This window comes from Pholis gunnellus (assembly GCF_910591455.1).
Source record: "Pholis gunnellus genome assembly, chromosome: 19".
In the NCBI taxonomy this organism is placed as follows: domain Eukaryota; kingdom Metazoa; phylum Chordata; class Actinopteri; order Perciformes; family Pholidae; genus Pholis; species Pholis gunnellus.
In genome coordinates, this window is record NC_136546.1 from 8,549,227 (window position 1) to 8,569,318 (window position 20,092).

Consider the following 20,092-nt stretch of genomic DNA (forward strand, 5'->3'; position numbering starts at 1 on the left):
ATGGCTGTGGATGAGCTGTATGCTAATATCGGCTTGAGAGGCACAGCATCGCGTTTCTGCCGGCAGTCAGTGGTGGCTTCCAGAGTCTGAGCAGGCTCCTTCACAGCCATGGCTGAGGGCGGAGAAGGGGAAGACGAGATCCAGTTCTTGAGAACTGTAAGTAAAGACAGTTTCCAGGGTGCGTGCTGCGGAGCCGTTTCATAGCGTGCGCCTTTTTCCTTTGGCCAATTAACACCCAGAGGCGGCAGACTGCACGTCAATTAAGTAAAGCCCCGATCCAAGTTGGATTATTGTGGAAGTTTTTGGGAAGAAAATGCACCGTCAGTGGTTAATTTTGAGTTTGCTTATGCATGAATGATGATTTGATGATGGAAGTATAGCCGCAGGTTGCACGCTGCACCTCGCGGCCACCGCGCACCTGTCGACAGGACTCTTGATGTGGGTGATCTCAATGAGACAACCCGTCTGCTGATGCAAGGGCAGATATGACTTCACACTGTCTTGCCATTTCGTAAGACGTGCCCCTTCTCGTCCCCCCCTCGTCCCCCCCCCCCCCCATTGTCTGATCTGTTTTTTGTTTTCTCGGGAACGTCTTGTGCAAAAAAGAAAATGTAATTTCTCACGGGTCTTTTATGTTTTTACTTTTTATGGATATTTTCCTCCTCGAAGAGAAGCGTTTCGATAAGTTGTGCTCACACACCCAAGCCACCCTCTGCTTATTACTATTTTAGTTGTTTGACGCAGATTGCTTACGTTGCTGCTGCTCTACGTGGATATGCAGAGCAGTTATCCTTGTAAATGATATGACAGCTTGTATGTTGGGGTGGTGGGAATATTTTGTCGCACCCTTATTCTTCTCTTGCCTTATGAAGCTTTGTGACTCGGGTGTTGCATGAAGAGCAATATGATTTATGACACTTGCAACATGCTCAGCAGGGATGTTTAGCTATAGTTTCATGCACTGCATTTGATTTGAATTGTCCAATATCCTGTATTGGTATGATGTCTAGTGTTGTTGACACTTGACAACCTTGAAGTTTGTCCAGGACCCCCATGTCTCTGGGCCCCCACTTTCAATCACCATGGATTTATAAAACACAACTTTTCCTTTTGTCATAGCAGTTTGTTTTCAAGGTATTTGCTGGTTGAAATCTGTTGTTTTCCACTATCCAAATAATACATTTATTGAGATTTAGATCTTAGGACTATAACCTGCGGTTTTGCATGTTTAAGCCAATTTACTACAAATCACTCGTACTTTTAAATCAGTCACCATTATACAAACAACGTGGTTGTGATTTTGAAATGTGGATTTGCAGTGTTTTTGCTAATGGAATTCATGTTTGTACGATATGAAAAACCTACTGTACTAGTCCACTCTAGGAACTTGTTTGAGTTGTGTAACCCATCACGGTTTACAGCAAGTTAAATTGTTGCAGTAAGGTCATGCATGTGATGCACACGTTTTTACAGTGCGCTAACGGATTGCGTACAGACATAAATGGAAGCCAATGGCTGCTTAAAACTGTAGGAGACATACACAAAACAATAGAGATATTCCAGCAATTTAGCGTAATATTAATAATTCTTAAAATTACTTTTGAGCGGTAACAGCAGAGGCCGAGATATCCCGACTTTCAGCACCTAGTGGTTAGTTCCTTGATCCTCATTTCCCATATGCAACTTGATATCTTCTCTCATTAGACCCGCTTGCGTGGTGAACGTTAACAGAATAAGACACAAGTTTTAAGTCTATAATACTTCACGACGAGTAAAACCAATCTATATTCATACAATGTGATTCATAAGTGAACTATACATGCTGGTTTGGTCCTTTTTTTTTATAAGTGACGTTCTCCATTGATGTCTATTTGGCTGAATGCCTGACAACAGTGTACTCCTCTCTCAGGGCTTTGAGATGTTGACATACACAGTATTATTAATGCATATATAATCCCTGTGAAGGCTTGGTTGGTTGTTAGTGGCAGGCGGGACCCTTCACAGCTCCTACTATTTGTGATATGCTGACCCACGCCTCTCACATTCTACTGTCACAATGGCATCCTGGTAATTTGATGACAACAGCGGTTTGAGAGGAGGGGGGGTTCCCCTGAGCTCCTCAGAACCTTGTTATCAAACCTCAGTGGTGAGAGAAACGTTTCCTCACACAAAGCCCTAAAATAGGAGCGATAATTGAAATACAAGACATTACAATCTGTTGAACATTACGGTCTAAGCCGGAGTACAACTGGCAGGTCTTTTCTTTCATTGATTATATTTTTTGGAAGGAAAACAGTTGCAGGACAAAATGTGGTAGGATTTGTAGCTGTTGTTGGGTTTTCTACTTTTTCCAAGTCCGATGTTTATAAGAAATAAAATGTCAAAGTCTCCTGTTATTGGAGACGGCTGTCAGGTGTTGACAGAAGTCCTGACATTGTGATTCAATTTCAGCACGGTCGCGGTCTCACCTTGCTGTTGATGTGTAACGTTGGGAAAGCTGGCAGCGATAAGCGGAGCTCTGTCAAAGGAAACTGAGGAAAATGTTACACCTCTACTGCAAGATGAAGACCGCAGGCCTTGCTGTAACTTTATAGACCAACACTGAAGCTGATAATGGAGATACACAAGTTTTAAATTAGTGGCAGCATTGAAATGATTTGCTTAGCGATTTACTTTCTGCAGTTCTTTAACTCCCCAGAGATTTGATGTTGAAGGGGGGGAAACAAATGTCACACTTCAGTGAAAATCTTTGGTGGTTCGGTGGTTATCTTTAGGAAATGATCTGCGTTCAGCTCTGGCTTGTGCTCCAAACAAGGTTTTTTGGCTTTAATTTATGCAGGAATCAGAAATTGTGCAAGTCATTTTCTCAGTGCAGTGTTAGAAGAACACTTAATGTGACTATCAGATAGTAATGTGTGTTCAGTGTTCACATGTGTTATTTGTTGTACTGCTACTTATTGGTTGTGTTGCTGTGTGACATAATGATACAAAGAAGAAATATCAACGTGTCATCGTCGGCTGAATACTGTTTAACCAGGTGATTGTCATGCTATATTGGAAATATAAGTATTTCTATGTTTTCGAGCTTAAACTAACCGCTCTCCCCCAGATAGTGATTCATAGCTCAGCAACAGTATCTAGGCTCGCAAAGCTTTGGATTTCTCCACATGCTGAAGAGGTTTGCATGAGGTATCAGTGAGAGCGATATTCAGCGAATAAGGAGTTAAGAGTTAACACAACATTCTTCCTGCTGTAATGTGTTTGAATCAGGAAAAGCACCAGGAATCAGTGGTATAGCCATTGAAACCAAAAGTCCTTTGATTTCTTATTTTTTAATTTCTCCTTTTGTATAATTGTCTGGTTCCCAGAAATGCATCTCCTCGATACTTAAGGCCAACTTAAGATCACTTCAATGTCATGATGCTAACATACTTGCTACATGTGTGGCTCATAGACTGAAGAGCGTGCAGACAGGAATTATCAAGATCAATCAGGATTTCTGCAGGCTCGTCACATCGAAGATAATGTTCGACAGTTGCTGTGAAAAAGGGTACATCGTTCGTTATTGCTGATTTGGAGAAAAAGTCCTTCGGATAGATTTTATGTTTAAAATGTTTAATTGGCTAAATTAGAAGTCTGCCTTTGTTGACTTCTGTCTGAAATCAAAAACCCATTGTTTATCAAATTACTGAGACTTAATTGTGGTAAATTTCCAGCTGTTCTCATTGTAAACTGCACATGCATGAGAATAGAAAGCTAGGCAGGTGTAGCCACAGTCACTAAATGGGGTGAAACTAAAGGCCAGTACATTTTTACTGCACTTGTTAGAGATATTAAGTTTAATTTAAACTCTGCTGTCCAGGTGAGCTGTCACTGTTACACCTTTTTTAAAACCAGGTGATTGAGGCTTGCAGTCCACCAGTAGCTCCTCTGGGCTTATTTGGAGTTTATGTTGTTTTGGAAGCCTTCTGCATACCAAGACGGGGGTTTAAATTTAGCCTGATGATGCTTCCACAGCACATACAGCTCTGCTCCCCTGGCACTAAACAACACCGGGGGAAGAGCTTGAGTTGAGGCAGCACAAGACCAGTGACTCTTTATTAACACCATGTTTATAAGATAAAGTAGCATTTAGAAATCAAGTGCTTGAAGCCACACAGTACTCTACAGCATTGTCTTAAGCTTATTCTGTCAAAGTGATAGACGGTGTCACTGAGAGTTGCATTAAATCTAGAAATGTGTAATATGGTACAACTTGTTAGATGATGTATCTATGATAATTTATTACTTAAGGTTCAACAGATGGCATAGTTGTTAATCACATACAGTACGTCCAATAGTTGTGTAATGCACATAGACGGCTAGAGAAGGTTGAAGTCACACTTGTTGAACAATGGTAATCTGTAAACACATGAGGTTTTTGATCTTAAATCAAGTGATGAAGAGTATAATCTTATTTCTCGTTGAGTGTTGTGATGATTGGTTGAGCTCCTCTGATGTAATTGGTTGGAAGAGTGGAGTCAAGTGTCAGTGAAAATGAAGAGGAGGAAATACAAACTTTACTGTGTCAGACAACTAACCAAGAAAATAGTACGGCAATATGTATTTAAGTTTTTCTTTCTCCTTTTTAAAATAAATAACATTTAACATTTAAGAGTTTAAACTGGTTTACTAGACACATTTAAATAAAGACAAAAGAGGCCCAATGGTTTGATATTAATAATTGATCTCCATGGACAATCCTGTTTTCTACTGTTTCCCTTCAAATGTAGGCGATGAGGGAACAATGCGTTTGATTTTGACACCAAAGATGGTGGTTTGTATCCTTTGTCATTGTATTTTTTACGATAGATTTATTTTCATGCTTTAAGTTCAACAATTGTCTGACCATCTTTAAGGTTGTTCTTGGGCGTTTCATCATATTACATGAATATAATCAACCTGACCGTTGAAATGTTGGAATCTTAAAAACCTTTTTTGTGGATTTCCCGTCACTGTGGGTTTAAAACAACACACTACATTCTCTCCCTTGAAAACAGCAGCTGACTCAACAATCTCACCTCTGTCGGGTCCATTTAGTGGCTGCTCTGGAGCTTTTGATCATATCACATGAGAGTCAGCAACAATGAAGTTTGTGTTGCTGATGTTCAGTATGATTGAACACAAAAATATCACCTTGGAGACACGGCTTCCAAAACCTATTAAAAATAGTTTGATATCAAGACGCCTAAGTAGAAGTTATACTGTAGGAGCACCGTGGACTTGTCATTTATTTGTGCAAAGAAAGTCTTCACCATCTCAGAGTCCTCCAGTCATCATTCCAGCATGCAACATTTACTATATTGGGCTAGTCGACGCCCTTGCAAAGTTTGCCTCTTCAATGAGAGCTGGAGAGAGAGGCAGCGTTAGCCTGCGGCCTCTGGTGAACCTCCCTCCGATGGATTTAAATTGAATGGGAAGGATTTCCTCTGTATTGATTGAGCAGGCTGTGATGGCAAAGCAACGGTGTGTTCTTTGGCAGCTCCTGCTCTCTCGTCGTGAGCGCTGAAGGGCAGCAAGTCTGCTGCCACCCCCATCGTTTAAACAGCCTCGATGTAAAGGGGGCAGGACCTTACGTCACTAATACTCTTTGTTGCTGTTTAATGTAAGATGTGAGGGTTTTTTTGTGAGAACTAGCTTCAGACGAAGATTAACAAATTGAGAGTAAATACTGAACAATTTGTTTTGGCCTCAAATCGACATGGAGTTGTTCTCTTGCATTGAGAAAATCATTTTGTGCTCTTTTGTTTTCCAGAGAGACGACTGTCTTATCTTTACATTATTCTTCGTCTTAAACCTCGGACTGGTGTTGTAAAGCTTATAAAATACCCATCAATTATGAAAGTCATTCCGGCTAGGTTTGGCCATGTGTTCATTCCTAAAATCATCTATCGAAATGTTACAGGATATAAGTTACCGATATGTTTCTACTTGAATTATTTTGCCTTGAAATCAATCGACTTATTTAAATAAATAAACCTGATACAGTTAAAGTCCATTCGGCATTTAAATGATTGTCTCTAAATGCACTTACTCTACAATATAATTCCTTTCAGTTTGCATCATAATAATCTGAAATACCCATTCATTTAACTTCATTTGAACTTGATATGTTTCAGCAGGAACGATGCGGTGTGTGGTGGTGGTCCAGAGTTGGCACTAGAATTCTATTAAGAGCAGCAGCAGAGTGAATGACTCTCAACTCAAATAATTACCTTCATTAATCAACAGAGGACTGAACGAGGTGCAGACGTGAGCCTCTTGCCGGTTTAAGTGTCCCTTTGGTCACTCGGTTCATTTTCATTTAACACCTACATGGTTGAATTTGTTATCAGCTCTGTGGCCATAATGGTTTTGTTCTTAAGAGCAGTTGGTGTTGTTTGTTGCCTTTTTATTAATCCAACTTAAGGAATGTGTATTTTCTCATTCAGCCTCTTGCTGAATGTAAAGGGATCCTAGATGAACACATTCTTTTCTACCACAGTTTGAACAGTCTTGTTTGTTTCATATGAGACATTTTTTATATGTTTTGCTTTCTGCTAGTTTGAAGCCGACGGGTCTCAAAAAGATGATGTCACTTACTTTCGTGCACCGATCAGACCTTGGCAACATTTGAATCGCAACCTGATGAAAGTTGGACTGCAGATTCTTTATAATAACAACAAAGTTCCCTATTTAGACAAGAATATTCAATGTTATAGAGAAATACTTCATAGGGCAAACTTGTTGGCAACAGTTTCGTATTGTTCAGCAGTTATGGAGAAACTATATATTTGAATTGGTACTGTGTTTGAGTCTACCTGATGATAAATGTAATATTAGTAGTGTGACTTTTTTTTAAAGCTTTTTTTTGGTCTCCACCAACTCCGAAGGGAATATGCTCCTCTATGTTCACCAGCTTGTTGCAAACTGTGTTTGTCTGCTGTTTGGTGCTAAGCAGGTCGTGTACAGAGGTTGTTGTTTTTTTGCTGAAAACCATGTTATGAGAATGAACCTAAACAGTAAAGTTATGGGCCGGACAGCAAAACAATGAGCTGAAACTGTCACATTGTCATAGAGACATAGTTATTATAAGGATTTAGGCCCTTTTTTAAGATTTCAAGTTTGTTTTGTTTGAATTTGCTGAGTATGAAAGCTCTTTTACAGGATCACCTTGCTATACAGCCAATGAAGAGCTCTGTTGGTGCAGTTGGTTGCTAAGAGCCTTGCCCAAAGGCACCTTATAGTAATGATAAGGGGAGGATCAAGTAGTCAATCAATTCAAAACCCAATTTTCTTGCTGCTAAGAAATGATCCATTGTTTGAATTACTGATCCCATTTAAATTACATTTCTGACAAGATGGGATTTAGGGATGTCTCACTTTGGGAAAACATGATAATTTGCTCATCTTTACTTTCTCAGTAAGCCCACCAACATCTAAGAAACCCCATGTTCTATTTGCTGTGTGCATCTGACCATGACAGCTGCGAGATTGATGGATCTGGAAACGATTTCCAGCCCTTGTAAGGAGGTAGATTTACCTTGTCACAGACTGCCGCTGAAGTATTGCGAAACACTTAAATGCCCATTGAATTTAGCTCGTGTCCTGTCTTCTTATTGACCCATAGCTATTCGCTCTGTCTGAGGAACGAAGATCTGACCTCTGTGAAATCTATTCCCAAGAAAAAGTGCCCGCCTTCTCTCGTCTCGTCGCTGTCTCCGGAGGCTTTTGTGGCGTGAGAGCTTAAATTATTTAAAGTTTGCATCAAATTTGACAAGTACAGGATGCAGGGTGAAAACAACTGTCATGAGCTTAAAGGAAGAAATCATGGCTTAAATTAATGTTTCACTTCACCTGATCTCTGCACTTCTCTTTCACAGCGACACACACACACACACACACACACACACACACACACACACACACACACACACACACACACACACACACACACACACACACACACACACACACACACACACACACACACACACACACACGCAGTCCTTTCTAGCTCTTCACACTCGCACATCTTGCCTGTGTCCGCTCTGCACATGGTGTGTGTTGGCAATGGCATAATGTTAAATGCTCTGGAGCAAAAGTGATCTCAAAATGGTCACAAATGTGTATTGCATGATCTACAAATGAAAAATAAGATTTACAAATGTGATTTGTGCATCATTTTTAGAAATATGAATATTGTATGTGCAGATTTTAAGCTTCAACTTCACAGATCTGATACACTAGGTGTATTGGTCGGTGCCCCCTCTGTATTTGTTTTGGTAAAGACATGTTTAGAGAAGCAGCCAGGCCTAGTTTTGTTATATCAATTTAAATTTCTTTGGCACGACCACATGTGTCCCATCCTCTCCCACTTTGTTTGAGAATCTTTTAATTGAATATAGCTGAGATTAAATAAATATTTTTAAATTGTTACTTCCACTTTGGACTATTTCACATTCTTTTGTTGTCGTGTGTTCGTCCCTACTTATCGCTTAGAGTATAGAAAAGGGGACTTAACATTACATTCAAGATATTTATACTATGTGTCTGAATCGGCTGTTAAAAATCATGGTATTAAAGTTTGTGTACTTTTGGTACTTGAAGTACGTTTACTCGTCGTGGATTGTTTCATCAGTATTGTATTAGTACTTTTACTGCATCTGAATATTTTTCCATCCACTAATTACTTGTACGTTATTTAAGTTTGGGAACTCATTTGATTACATTTAATATACAAACAGTGGTTCCTAACCCTGGCTCCAGATCCTTTACCGGTTCCAAATTCTTGCTCTCACAGTCTGCTCATAGTATTTCTCTTTACAAGAGAAACACATCGTCGTCGTAGTACTCTGAGCAAGAATTTGGACCCGCTCATTGATCTGGAGCCCTTAACCCTAACCACTGTCTGTATATTAACTGTTTGCCAAGTGAGTTCCCAAACTTAAATCACTGACAAGTAATTAGTGGATGAAAAAATATTCAGATCCATACTGATGAAACAATCCACAACGAGTAAATGTCCTTAGATAATTATGTCATAATCAGCAAGATGTACTTAAAGTACCTAAAGTAAAAGTACCCGTGGAGTGAAATTGACCCTGTTTATTATATCTGATGTTTTAGGATATATATTGCTGCATTCACATGTATGCTGCATGTTTTTAACTCCTTTTATATACTATTGGTTAGTTTAATCTAAAGCAATGCATCATATTCAATTAGATCATGTTTGTAATCTCGGTGCAGACCATTATTTTCCTCTGAGATGTCGTGCAATCTGAAAATCGCCCCCTAGCTTCTGGCCGGATATCAATCTGACACAATCTAAAGAAGAGGATTGTACCAATTCAATTTAGTTATACATGGTATGGTCCGCCCACTATTTCAGGTGAAGGTTTCGTGAGCCTCGCAGGCTGCAATTTTGCTCAACCTTTTGGTTCAGGGTCCCTTCGAGCCTCTGTAGGACTCCTCTCTGAAGGTGTTGTCATTCAAGCTTTGCTGCTTGAACTGAAATCAGCTTTGACAGAGTGTGAGCAAGAGAGAGGCATAATGTTTCATTTTGTTTTTGTTTTTTTCTCCATTGATTCATATAATAACAGATGTCATAATTCCTTATGTACTCATGTATTATTTGAATAAAAAATATAAATAAATGTCTTTTAGTTTTTTGTTAGAATACAATTTCTACTGCTTTCAGACAGCGGTGTGAACTGCCTCATACATTTTAGGGCAAATGCCCCATTGTGATTTGCTGTGGGCTTCTGTGGAAGTTTAAACTTCAGCTCCACCTTAATTTCTCTGTCACTTTCTCCAAATATTTGACTCCAAATGAATAACCGGCGAAGTTTAAACTCAGCTTCTGGTGTCAATAAAAAAAGCTTGAATTTTTGTCATGACAACAAAGTTCTTATATTTATTTAATGACCAATTTTTAAACCTATAAGTCACCCGTCTCCATGGCATTTGTTAATTTACTACATTTACTGAACCCTGCTATTACTTGAAAGACTAACTGGAACAAATGCTGTTTATTTAATTTACAAAGACTTGAATTTGCTCCAAACTTTTCAAGAAAGTTACAAGAATGTATTACAATGTCTAATGGCGGTCACTCATAGATAATACGCACTGTCATCAAAGTTGACAGGAATTTTGGCGCTACTGAATGAATATTGCAGTCACATGGTTTGGTAGACTTGAATGGTACAAGTCCTTGTAGTACCCTTGTTTCTTTCCTTGGGGTAGGGCTGGGGTTGTTTATTGTTATATGTTTAGACATAATTGGATAATTTGTCTATCGATCTTATCTTAATAATCGAACCAGTCAGACATCATAACAAAAGATACCAGGTCTTTAAATGGAAATCCATTGCATCCCTGTTTCTGTTGAAAGATAGCGATGTGGTTGCAGCAGACAGACTTGACTTGTATAATAACGGATTGATAGACGGAGCAGCGACAGACTGGGGCCAAAGCAGTTACATGTATCGCTTTCCCATGAACCAGAAACACTGTGGATCTTTGGCTGGAAAAGCTACGACTGTCGAGCTAAAATGATAAATTGCCTGAAAGTAAATTTGTCAACCGTCCTCTGTCTCTCTGTTCTGTGATTCTGTTTAGGCTTCAAGTCCTATTTTTCAGCATCACTGCATTGTGTCAGGTTCTCTGCTGCCTTAAATCATTTTTTCACAGTCTCACTAATTCTCCCATTTATTACAAGGTTTTGAAAATGTAACTACTAGTACTACTACTTTAAAGTTTGAACATTGTGAAGGGTCAGGTGCTCGTGGTTGACAGCGACTCATTAGATCTGTGTTAGCTGTGACATTTTCACAGCCTGCGATCCAAAAATAGTACGTTTTATTTCACAATTTTGGGACACGGGCTCTGTGGAAATTCTTGTATTTCATATCAGAAACTAACATTTCAATCTCACTTTAAAACCAGATTATCTGATTTGAACCAACATCAGCCTTTTATCTGGCTTGTCAGGTTGTAGTTCTCACACATCTACACTGTATCTTCTTTGCTTTTGATGCTGTAAGCTAAGCTTCACTAGAAACACGTAGCTCAGCCTGCACTTAGCACCCTGCTTGACATTTACAGGAAACACGACCCCTGAGAAGTCAGAGCGATTCAGACAGACTACACACCGAGACAGTGTGAACAAGGAGACAAAACAGGCTGGAATTTTCTTAATTCCCTTTAGTTTCAAACCCCCCGTCTTCCTTTTTTCCTCTTTTCAAAGTCTTCCTGTTGATCTCCACTGAGCATGTGCAAAGCATGTGTGTCAAAATAGCAGTGCTGAGGGATTGAACAGATTCACCTTTTCTCAAGTTCACATTGGTGGCAGCAGTGGGTGAGTTGTGGGAGTTCATTTGGCACGCCGTACCATCTGTAGCTCTCGGGTTTCGGCTGGTGGATGCATCGGGCTGCACACACACACGCACACACACACACAAACATAGACACCTGTCGCTGTCTGTTGGGGACACTGGCAGCTTAGTGAACGAAGTAGGAGAAGAAAATAAAGCAAGATAAGAGCGATAAAGGGTCTGTTGAAGACGCATCCGGTGGTGCCAGTGGCCGTTCAATGGAAGCTCCAACCAGAGTGACACTCTTTTGTTTGATAGGGTGGAGAAGTGTCGGACCTGCAGGATCCACAGTGGTAGTTAGGACGGGTGGGGTTGAGTTGGGAGTGGGCAGGGTCAAGTTCCCGCTCTACACTTGGAAGCTGGGTAAAGCAGCCACCGAACCTCATCCTGCTGCAGGCCCGGGACCCTATACTTAGTGCTGATGCTGCTAGCAGATGGTCACACTGCTGCTGCAAGGATCGCTTTGCCTCAGATTCACCAGATTCTCTGGCTTGGGATCAAGTCAGGGGTGCAGAGAGACTGTCAGTACAGAAGAGACTGTCTTGGCAGTGGGAACACATGGCTATTTCGTTAGTTGTTGAGATCTGACGATAGCAATTGGATTTCTATAAGAAAATACCACTATGTATCCATTCTTAGCATTAAAGCCTCCCATACACAGTGTCTCTTGAGGTTGTAATTATTTAAAACAATGCTGGCATTATCATCCGCACTGCTCTTCTGATCTTCCATTGCTTCACCCTTCCGATGGTATCCAGTCTATGTAGCCTTTTTATCCCAGTGCAACTCTGACCACTTCTGGTTCTGGAGCTGCACTATCGAAAGTGAGCAAAAATCAATTTATGTGCATCTGAGCCTTTCAGTGTGGTTGTCAAATTCAGGTATGCATGAATATGTGTCACTGTCTGGCTTTCACAGCACATTGATGACTTGTTAGTGATCAAATTGCTCCTTTCGATGATTTTCCATACTGACAAACAAATCATTTAATGAAATTAATCACAGTAATAGAACAATTTTGCACTAAAAATCCCCTGTTAGCAGTTTCGTAAGCCTTAACAATGGCATGCTACATACACACGTAGGTATAGAATGCCACTAATGGTGCCAGGCACCCTGCTGGTTTCATAAGGCCACGACCGCCACAAACAGCTGAAAAGAAAGGTGTATTTAATTGATTTTAAAAAGGTGACAAGTCTTCGGTCATCCCGTGGCCATATTGAGTTTCCCTATCTGTAGCCTGAAACAACAAGCTGTCTTTGCTCCATCACACGACTACCGGGAACGCTACAGCAGGGACTCCGAGCCAACATTGATGCTTTCTGCCATCAGTAATCACCTCCCTGAAGCCCAAAGTTGGGTCTTGGGGTATTTAAAACACTGCTGGTATGGATAGCTGTGCCAGCTCAGCCCCTCATTCACTTCACTGTGACAGCTAACTCTACTGTCATTCACTTTAGCCATTAAAAGTGCTCGTAGATACATTTCGTAGTGCCCCACATCACAAACTGACAGTTTAAAAATATGATTTTATTTGGTTGTTGGTCTATCCCGAAGACATTTTGTTGGATCTGCTCAATTTAGCTTCTTTACTCATTAGCTGCTGTTTCTGTTCCAACTTTAAAGTGTTTCTGTGAAATAATATTGAATACATCTCTGAGGCAGACATTAATTTATCTGAACAGTGTGTTGTTGTTATGATTATTATGTTTTTACTCAGGATAAAATATATTAAAGCGGACATATTATGTAAAACTCCTCTTTTCAGTGCTATGCACATACATTTAGGTATCTGGAGTGCCTACCAACCCACAAATAAGACAACAACTCAGTCTTATGTGTGCTGCGAATGTGATTCAACAAGCCATTCAGACTATGTCACATGCAGGCTCTTTAGAATATACCGCCCGTCATCTCAGTATCTCCCCACACGGCTTGAGAACTATACCTTTCATGATATTTTTCTTGCAAAATAAAGAGACGGGCACGAAAAAAATAAGTGTTTCAGACAGTGTGAGGAAAATAAAGTCTGTAAACATGTTATAGTAGAAACCCATAATACAAGTATGAATCTAAAAATGAGCATATGTCCCCTTTTAAAGTAAAAATAACCTTCTTCTAGCCTGTCACGAATAATAATAAAACTTCACAAGAACAGCTTCATACTGCTCGGTTATTGATTTTCCAGTGTGCTATTGTTGAGGGAGAAGAGTCGAAGACAGTCCAGTCACCACCTTTTTCATTGCAAACACCTCCCACATATATAAACCAGAAAGACCCAAGATCTAATTTGTGGTCTAACGCCAACACATAATGTGAACACCTCACGATAAATACGAAACAAAGAGATTGACTTCAGTCCTCCTGCAATGTCTGTTTGAACTTTTACATCTGCTGAAAGAGATGAAAGATATGTCCTAATTCCCAGAAAGTTTTTATTAATTTTAATAAAAACACTTTGTTTCAATGTTATTTCCATCTGTATAGCAGTGTGGAATTACAGATTAGACTTCAGACTAGAATTTTTTAGACAGATGTATTGCTGGATAGACGGGAGAATGCTTTCTAATAAAATAAAACGTCTGATGGTATAATGAAGTGCATCTAAAGCTAAAAAAAACATCTTAAATTGTTTTCTTCACACAAGAGTTTGAAGACCCAGAAGGGGCTTTAACTTTGTGATCGCACACAATTTTCTAGCTTTCGGTCATTGTTTTGAAATCTTGTCAGGGTCTGATATCTCGCCTCCTGAGTCTGTGGGTGCTGTGCAGCTTGTATCTCCATTGAATTAATACTGCTGTGAAGGAGGCGGGAGCCAGAACCATGGCAACCATCAGCTCAGATTAGTGTGGGACGTGAGCTGGCAGGAGACACACACACACACACACACACACACCAAATACAGCCAGAACCTCTGGACCCTGACAGATACAGATGTTCATTTATTGGTTGCACTGATTGAATCGAGGGTTTCCTCTCCCATAGAGATACTAAGGACTGTGTAACAGGTTTAGAAATGATAGTACTCAAAGATCGTACTCTCTGCTGCTGAAATGGTTCTGTTCAAGTTTGTCAACAATACATTTCCCGTTATCTGATTTCCCTAACAGTTTAATAACCAAAACTCGAGAAATAATAAAATGCATTTTGTTGTACTGTTGTATAAAACAACGCCCCTATTCTCGTTTCTATACAGTCAGGTTTTTTTCTTTGCAATGGTTGCTTTTTCTCTGAAAGCTTTGTGACCAGACCCTTTCTGGGTATCAGTTTAAAAACCTCATTCCAAGTGAGGGTGGCATGATAGGCAACAAATCTGAGCCAATGTAGATTATTTTCCTCTCATTTTGTCTTGTTCATTTTTTTGGGTAGGTCACTGTCAAAACATATTTGGCTTAAACGCTCCTCTTTCTCTCTGGCAGGATGACGAGGTCGTGCTCCAATGTGTGGCCACCATCCAGAAGGACCATCGCAAGTTTTGCCTGGCCGTCGAGGGACTCGGAAACCGGGTGTGTTACCTGGAACCCACATCTGAAGCCAAGGTGAGGATGGCACACAGCTTTGTTTTGCGTATAGATATTATGAAGAAATGGGAAGTCAGTGGCACAGTTTGGCATGAAACAAGCAACCATAGCTTGCATACGAATGACCTTTAGGGGCGACTGTGGCTGAGTGGAGAGCAGGGCCGTCTTTCAATCAGAGGGTTGGTGGTTCAAACCCTGGCTCGGTTCAAATCCGGCACCACTAGCTTTGGATAAAAGCGACAAAAAGCGATAAAAGCGTCAGCTAAATGACTGTAATGTAATACTCTGGGCATGCTTGCAACTGAAAATCCTTAGACTGAAAACTAGTTCTCACCACCATCTTATAAACTGGAAGTGCAGATTTTTCTGTTTGAAACTATTTTATTTGAATATGATTGATTTCCTTAATCTGGAGGACGATGTTAATTTGGTGAAGTTTTAACTCAAACAACATCAACGGAAAACGTTGGAGCTATATTGGTATTTCTGTTTTGTCATTTCCTCTCAAAGAAATAATTACATCTTCCAGTAATTTATTCATTGAACAATTTGAAAAAGTATTTCTCCTGCATAGTTTAACAGATGCACAAAATAGTGTTGCCTCAAAAAAAAAGTCTGCAGTCCAGTTTTGTTCCTTGGCAGCCTCTCTTCACGATGGAGCATAAATCAAAGAGATACTTAACTGAAACCCACCTCTTTAACTCCACTGTCCGCTCCACCCACTCTTTATTGAGATGGTATTTCCTGTCAAATAGTAGGGATGAAGTAGAAGGCCCTATGGTGCAAACTACTTAGATTAAAAAACAATCTCAAATGGGTGCCTTGGTGGTGCGGAGAAAATACATCCAAACCCTCATCCCCGCGCGGATCCAGATTCAGTTCCTGGCTCTGGTGCTTCCAGCTTGGCCAGAACCCCAACAAACACAACTGACAGTGTTTACGGGGCCAGTTGTGGCTCAAGTCCTTGTTTCTGCACTGGTGCATCCCAGTGATTGGTCATGGCACCGAGGCCGAGAAAACTACATCAATACATAATATATAGAGGATGGTTTTGACCCCTTTTGTTGTTAAAAGAGCGTATAGTTTCTTTTTGTGATTGTGTGATGAAAATGAGCATTTTGCTGCCTGTAGTGTTGTAGCAACACAACAGAGCTGTCAGTACTCTGTTACATGTCTCATTAATCTTCTTTCTGACAAGACGTATGGTATTGTCTTCCTAAAAAACAATCGTTGAAATGAAGCAGATCATTTTGGCTTTGGAGAATATGCCTCGTCATAGGAAGGTTTCTGAGCACTTTCAATGGGGGGAGCAAGTTTGTTGTCAGTCAGTAATGGAGATCTCCATGGGATCAACAATGCAGCCTATATATTTAATACTGATGATGTTCTTACTGTTTTATTTTAGGTTTCACACATACTTTGTGTCAGAGTGATAATCACATGATCACAAGCAAAGAAAACTCTCCAATGCCAGGATGTTTATGAGCTGTGCATAGCAAGTAAAGCCTGATTTAATTTAGCCACTGATCAGTAAGAAATGTAATGAAATTTGGGGACTTGTTTCCGTTCACCCACCTGGAACTGTTGTTGAGTCGGAGGGCAACACCTGCGGAGCGCTATGGCAACCAATCACAAACACCTCTCCCCTCTCACCTTGGGTACCGGCGACAATGCTTCGGGCCTCCTTGGGTGTGAAATGTGGCTGAGTGTACAGGGTGATGGCACGGCTTGGCACGAGGTGAGGGGCTGTCATCTGCTGGCGGATCTCAGGTGTTGACACCTCATTTCCCTTAAATATGAAGCCTGGCTGCTTGTTGCTGCTAGTCGGGAGAAATGAGGCCTGAGTGAATTGGATCCAATTTAAAGAAGAGTTCTGAGGCAATTTTTTAAATATGATGTTGCTCCACTTATGTACTACCATTACATATTATAGACTCGGGCCATTAGTGGCATCATTTATTCATATATTATAATATTCAAGAGGTAAAATACCATCTTTAAATTAAGTGAAATCCTATAATACGAAGTTCATAATAATTCCATTCAAGTGTATAAAACAAATGGCTTGATATATATTTACAGCACATACTGCACAGATTTGCCTATTTCTGCATTGATTCATTTACTTCTTATATTGTTCTTCCTGAAGATGCAAATGTAAAAACAGATCATGAATATATACTTAGATTTTAAAAAGACTAAACAAAACACTGTCAATCAAACTTTTTTTTTGGGCACTATTTTCAGTCATGGATTATTAACACCCACTTGGAGCACGAGTGAGCATTTTTAGGACGGTGTATGTCGGATTAGAAAAATAAACCACAGTGCCCATGTTCATCATCATGTTTTTAGTGTAGGATCAGTTGTTGGATTTGACTTTTCATGGAATTTATTGTCAATAACAAACGCATATCACACAATATCAGCTATGTCCTTTAATGTCACATAGTTCTATTTAACATTTAAAAAGCACTCATTTTATCTTACATGTCTTTATGATGAGGAAGCGAATGGGATTTACAACAATGGACGACCTTGAGAAGATTTCTTTTTTATCTCTTTTGAATAGCTTGCATGTGATGCAAGGCTCTAGACTGTTTAATCTTTTGAAGGATCACTTTACACATTTTCACGGCTTATATTACTGTATTGTACTGCAGACTTTCTAAAGGTTATTGTGACCGGTGAGACAGTCTCTACTATTCCCAGACATGCAACATGTTCAGTATGTCTGCCCAACCCTGGAAGTATGATAATTGGAATATTGACGGTGAATAATTCATTAGTGCTGTCAGGTCTTCATCAGGTTAAGAGTTACTCACGACACCACAGGTCATACAGGCAAATGTAAATACTCAACTCTCGCTTTCTAAGGTTTTGTGGTGAGATAGCTAGATTTCTCCCTGATATCTTCCTGGATTGTTTGTCACTGGAAACATCTTATCCGCGTATAAATGTAATTAAATGATAAATATCTGAGTAGACAACATTTGTGTGCTGGCTGTTGCTGGCAGCACTTAGAACTGGACGCACGCACACACAGTGGTGTTGGAGGTTCCCATGCACGTTTGTGTTGCGTTACAGAGCAGCGCCATCCTCATTATCGCCCAGCAGCCCTCCCTTCTGCTCACATGTTTCACTTCACGGCCGAGTTCAAGGGTCAGCCAGTTGTGTTACTAAGTCAGGGCATGCACCCAACACCTTTAAATCATGACTTGTCCTCTTCTGTGCCGGGGAGAGATGGATAGCATGTGATGCGAAGCCGGCTATTGTTGTCATAAACACTAAGTATGTACTAAATAATTTGAGGATCATTCAAAGAAATTCGGTTTGGTATGTGACCTGATATGAGGGTGTGGGATTTTTTACAACGCTGTGTGCTGAGGAATGAGCCCAAGCCCAACTAATTATTTGTTATTGCAGCCGTGGGCTGCACACCTTTTGACAGCCCTCCTCATAATCCCCAGCTACTCGTTAGCAACACACCATGATGGCAAAGAAGTTGCAAGTCATCAGAATTATTTATGAGCACCGTTATTCACTGAGCAGTTTAATCTTATCATTTGTCTCTTGTCTCATATCGGCGCCTGCAATCTATTTAGTAGCTAATGACTGCTGCGGCAATATTTAGTAAATATGAGAAAGTCGGTACAATTTTACATGCATGTGTGCGCATGCGTTTAATTGATCAACATATTTTATATTCCTGCATTTCTCTGTTAATTCAGTTTCCTTTATTTAAGATGCATATAGATACATTGAACATAATAAATAGGATTTTGTGTGCAGCATTACTGTCACCAGAGTAAAACTGAGATGACAGATGCAGCAAACATGAGCTACAGAGTAGAAAAATATTTATATAGGCACCAAAAATAAATGCGGTGTCTTGTTGCCTGCACTCTCAGCTGGTTTTGATGAATTAGAATATAAATCTTTCTAATGTCAGTTCAAAAAAGTGGTTCCAAAAAAATGTATTTGTAGTGTCGTAACAGGCATTTGTCAGGACTGACAATGCAAGTTTTATATAGCCCACTTTGAGTCAGGGAGAATAAACTCCTGGCACATAGTTTTTGTGCTCACAAGAGAAGCTGGATTTTGCTCAAAACATCTTGTCGATGCCTCTTCGACTAATGTTTCTTTCCTTCCAACCGTCTCTCCCTTACGTCCCACAGGATGTTCCTCCAGACTTGTGTGTTTGTAACTTTGTGCTGGAGCAGTCCCTGTCGGTGCGGGCCCTGCAGGAGATGCTGGCTAAGACTGGGCCGAACAGCGAAGGGGTGAGTCTCTCTCTCTCTCTCTCTCTCTCTCTGTCTCTGTCTCTGTCTCTGTCTCTGTCTCTGTCTCTGTCTCTCTCTCTGTGTGTGTGTGTTGCAAAATGCCCTTTAGGTTGTTTTCTTAAATATAAGTTTCTGTTAGAAGTCTCATACTATATTTCTGCGATATTGCTTTTTAAAACGAGTGTAACAGAATTATAATCTTCACAAATGTTTTATAGTTAGTGTAATTTAGCTAACGGGTTATTGATTGAGTGATCTTGAGAATAAATCACTTGCTGGCAAAGCAGTAACAAATGCACTAAATGTGCTTCGAGGCAGCCGTGACGATTCTGTTGTTGGTCCAAAAATGATGCATTCAAATACTGTCAGGTTTTTTCAGGAATATAAACTTTACAGAACGAAGAACAACTTCAAACCTCTGTAGTCTAAGTCTGAAGAAGTAACTGATTCACTGGAGAACTGCAATAACTGTAATGGCCGAGCACTCTAATGCATTACCCGAGAACACTGTATAAACGGACGGAAATCTAAAAACCTCCCTTCAAGCGCTGCACCAAATGTTGCTGCCAGGTCTAAGATGTAAGTATAAACTGACAAATGTTGCTTAATTACTCGTTGACAGTGTGATTATCCTGCACATGTTTCTGGACTAAGGTTTGACTTTGAAAAGCGAACATGGGATTAACTCCCAAAGGCAAAGCAGACGGACCCGATATAGCAATACTCCAAACTTCTTTAACAGCAGGAACTGCAATTGTTTCTAAATGTTTTTGCAAAAAGAGATCAGACAATGATCATCAAAAGTGTGTGTGTGTGTGTGTGTGTGTGTGTGTGTGTGTGTGTGTGTGTGTGTGTGTGTGTGTGTGTGTGTGTGTGTGTGTGTGTGTGT

At 40.2% G+C, this 20,092-nt stretch overlaps 1 protein-coding gene across 1 annotated transcript in view; it reads left to right on the forward strand.

Annotated features, from left to right (window-relative positions):
* The window catches only part of ryr3 (ryanodine receptor 3), a gene marked incomplete at its 5' end in the record, with an annotated part of 102,176 nt that continues 82,084 nt past the window's right edge, over positions 1-20,092 (forward strand). Inside the window, 6 exon segments of the mRNA XM_079180418.1 lie at positions 1-40; positions 43-78; positions 81-103; positions 106-156; positions 14,819-14,938; positions 19,099-19,203. Of these exon segments, the coding sequence (XP_079036544.1) occupies positions 1-40; positions 43-78; positions 81-103; positions 106-156; positions 14,819-14,938; positions 19,099-19,203 (375 nt within the window).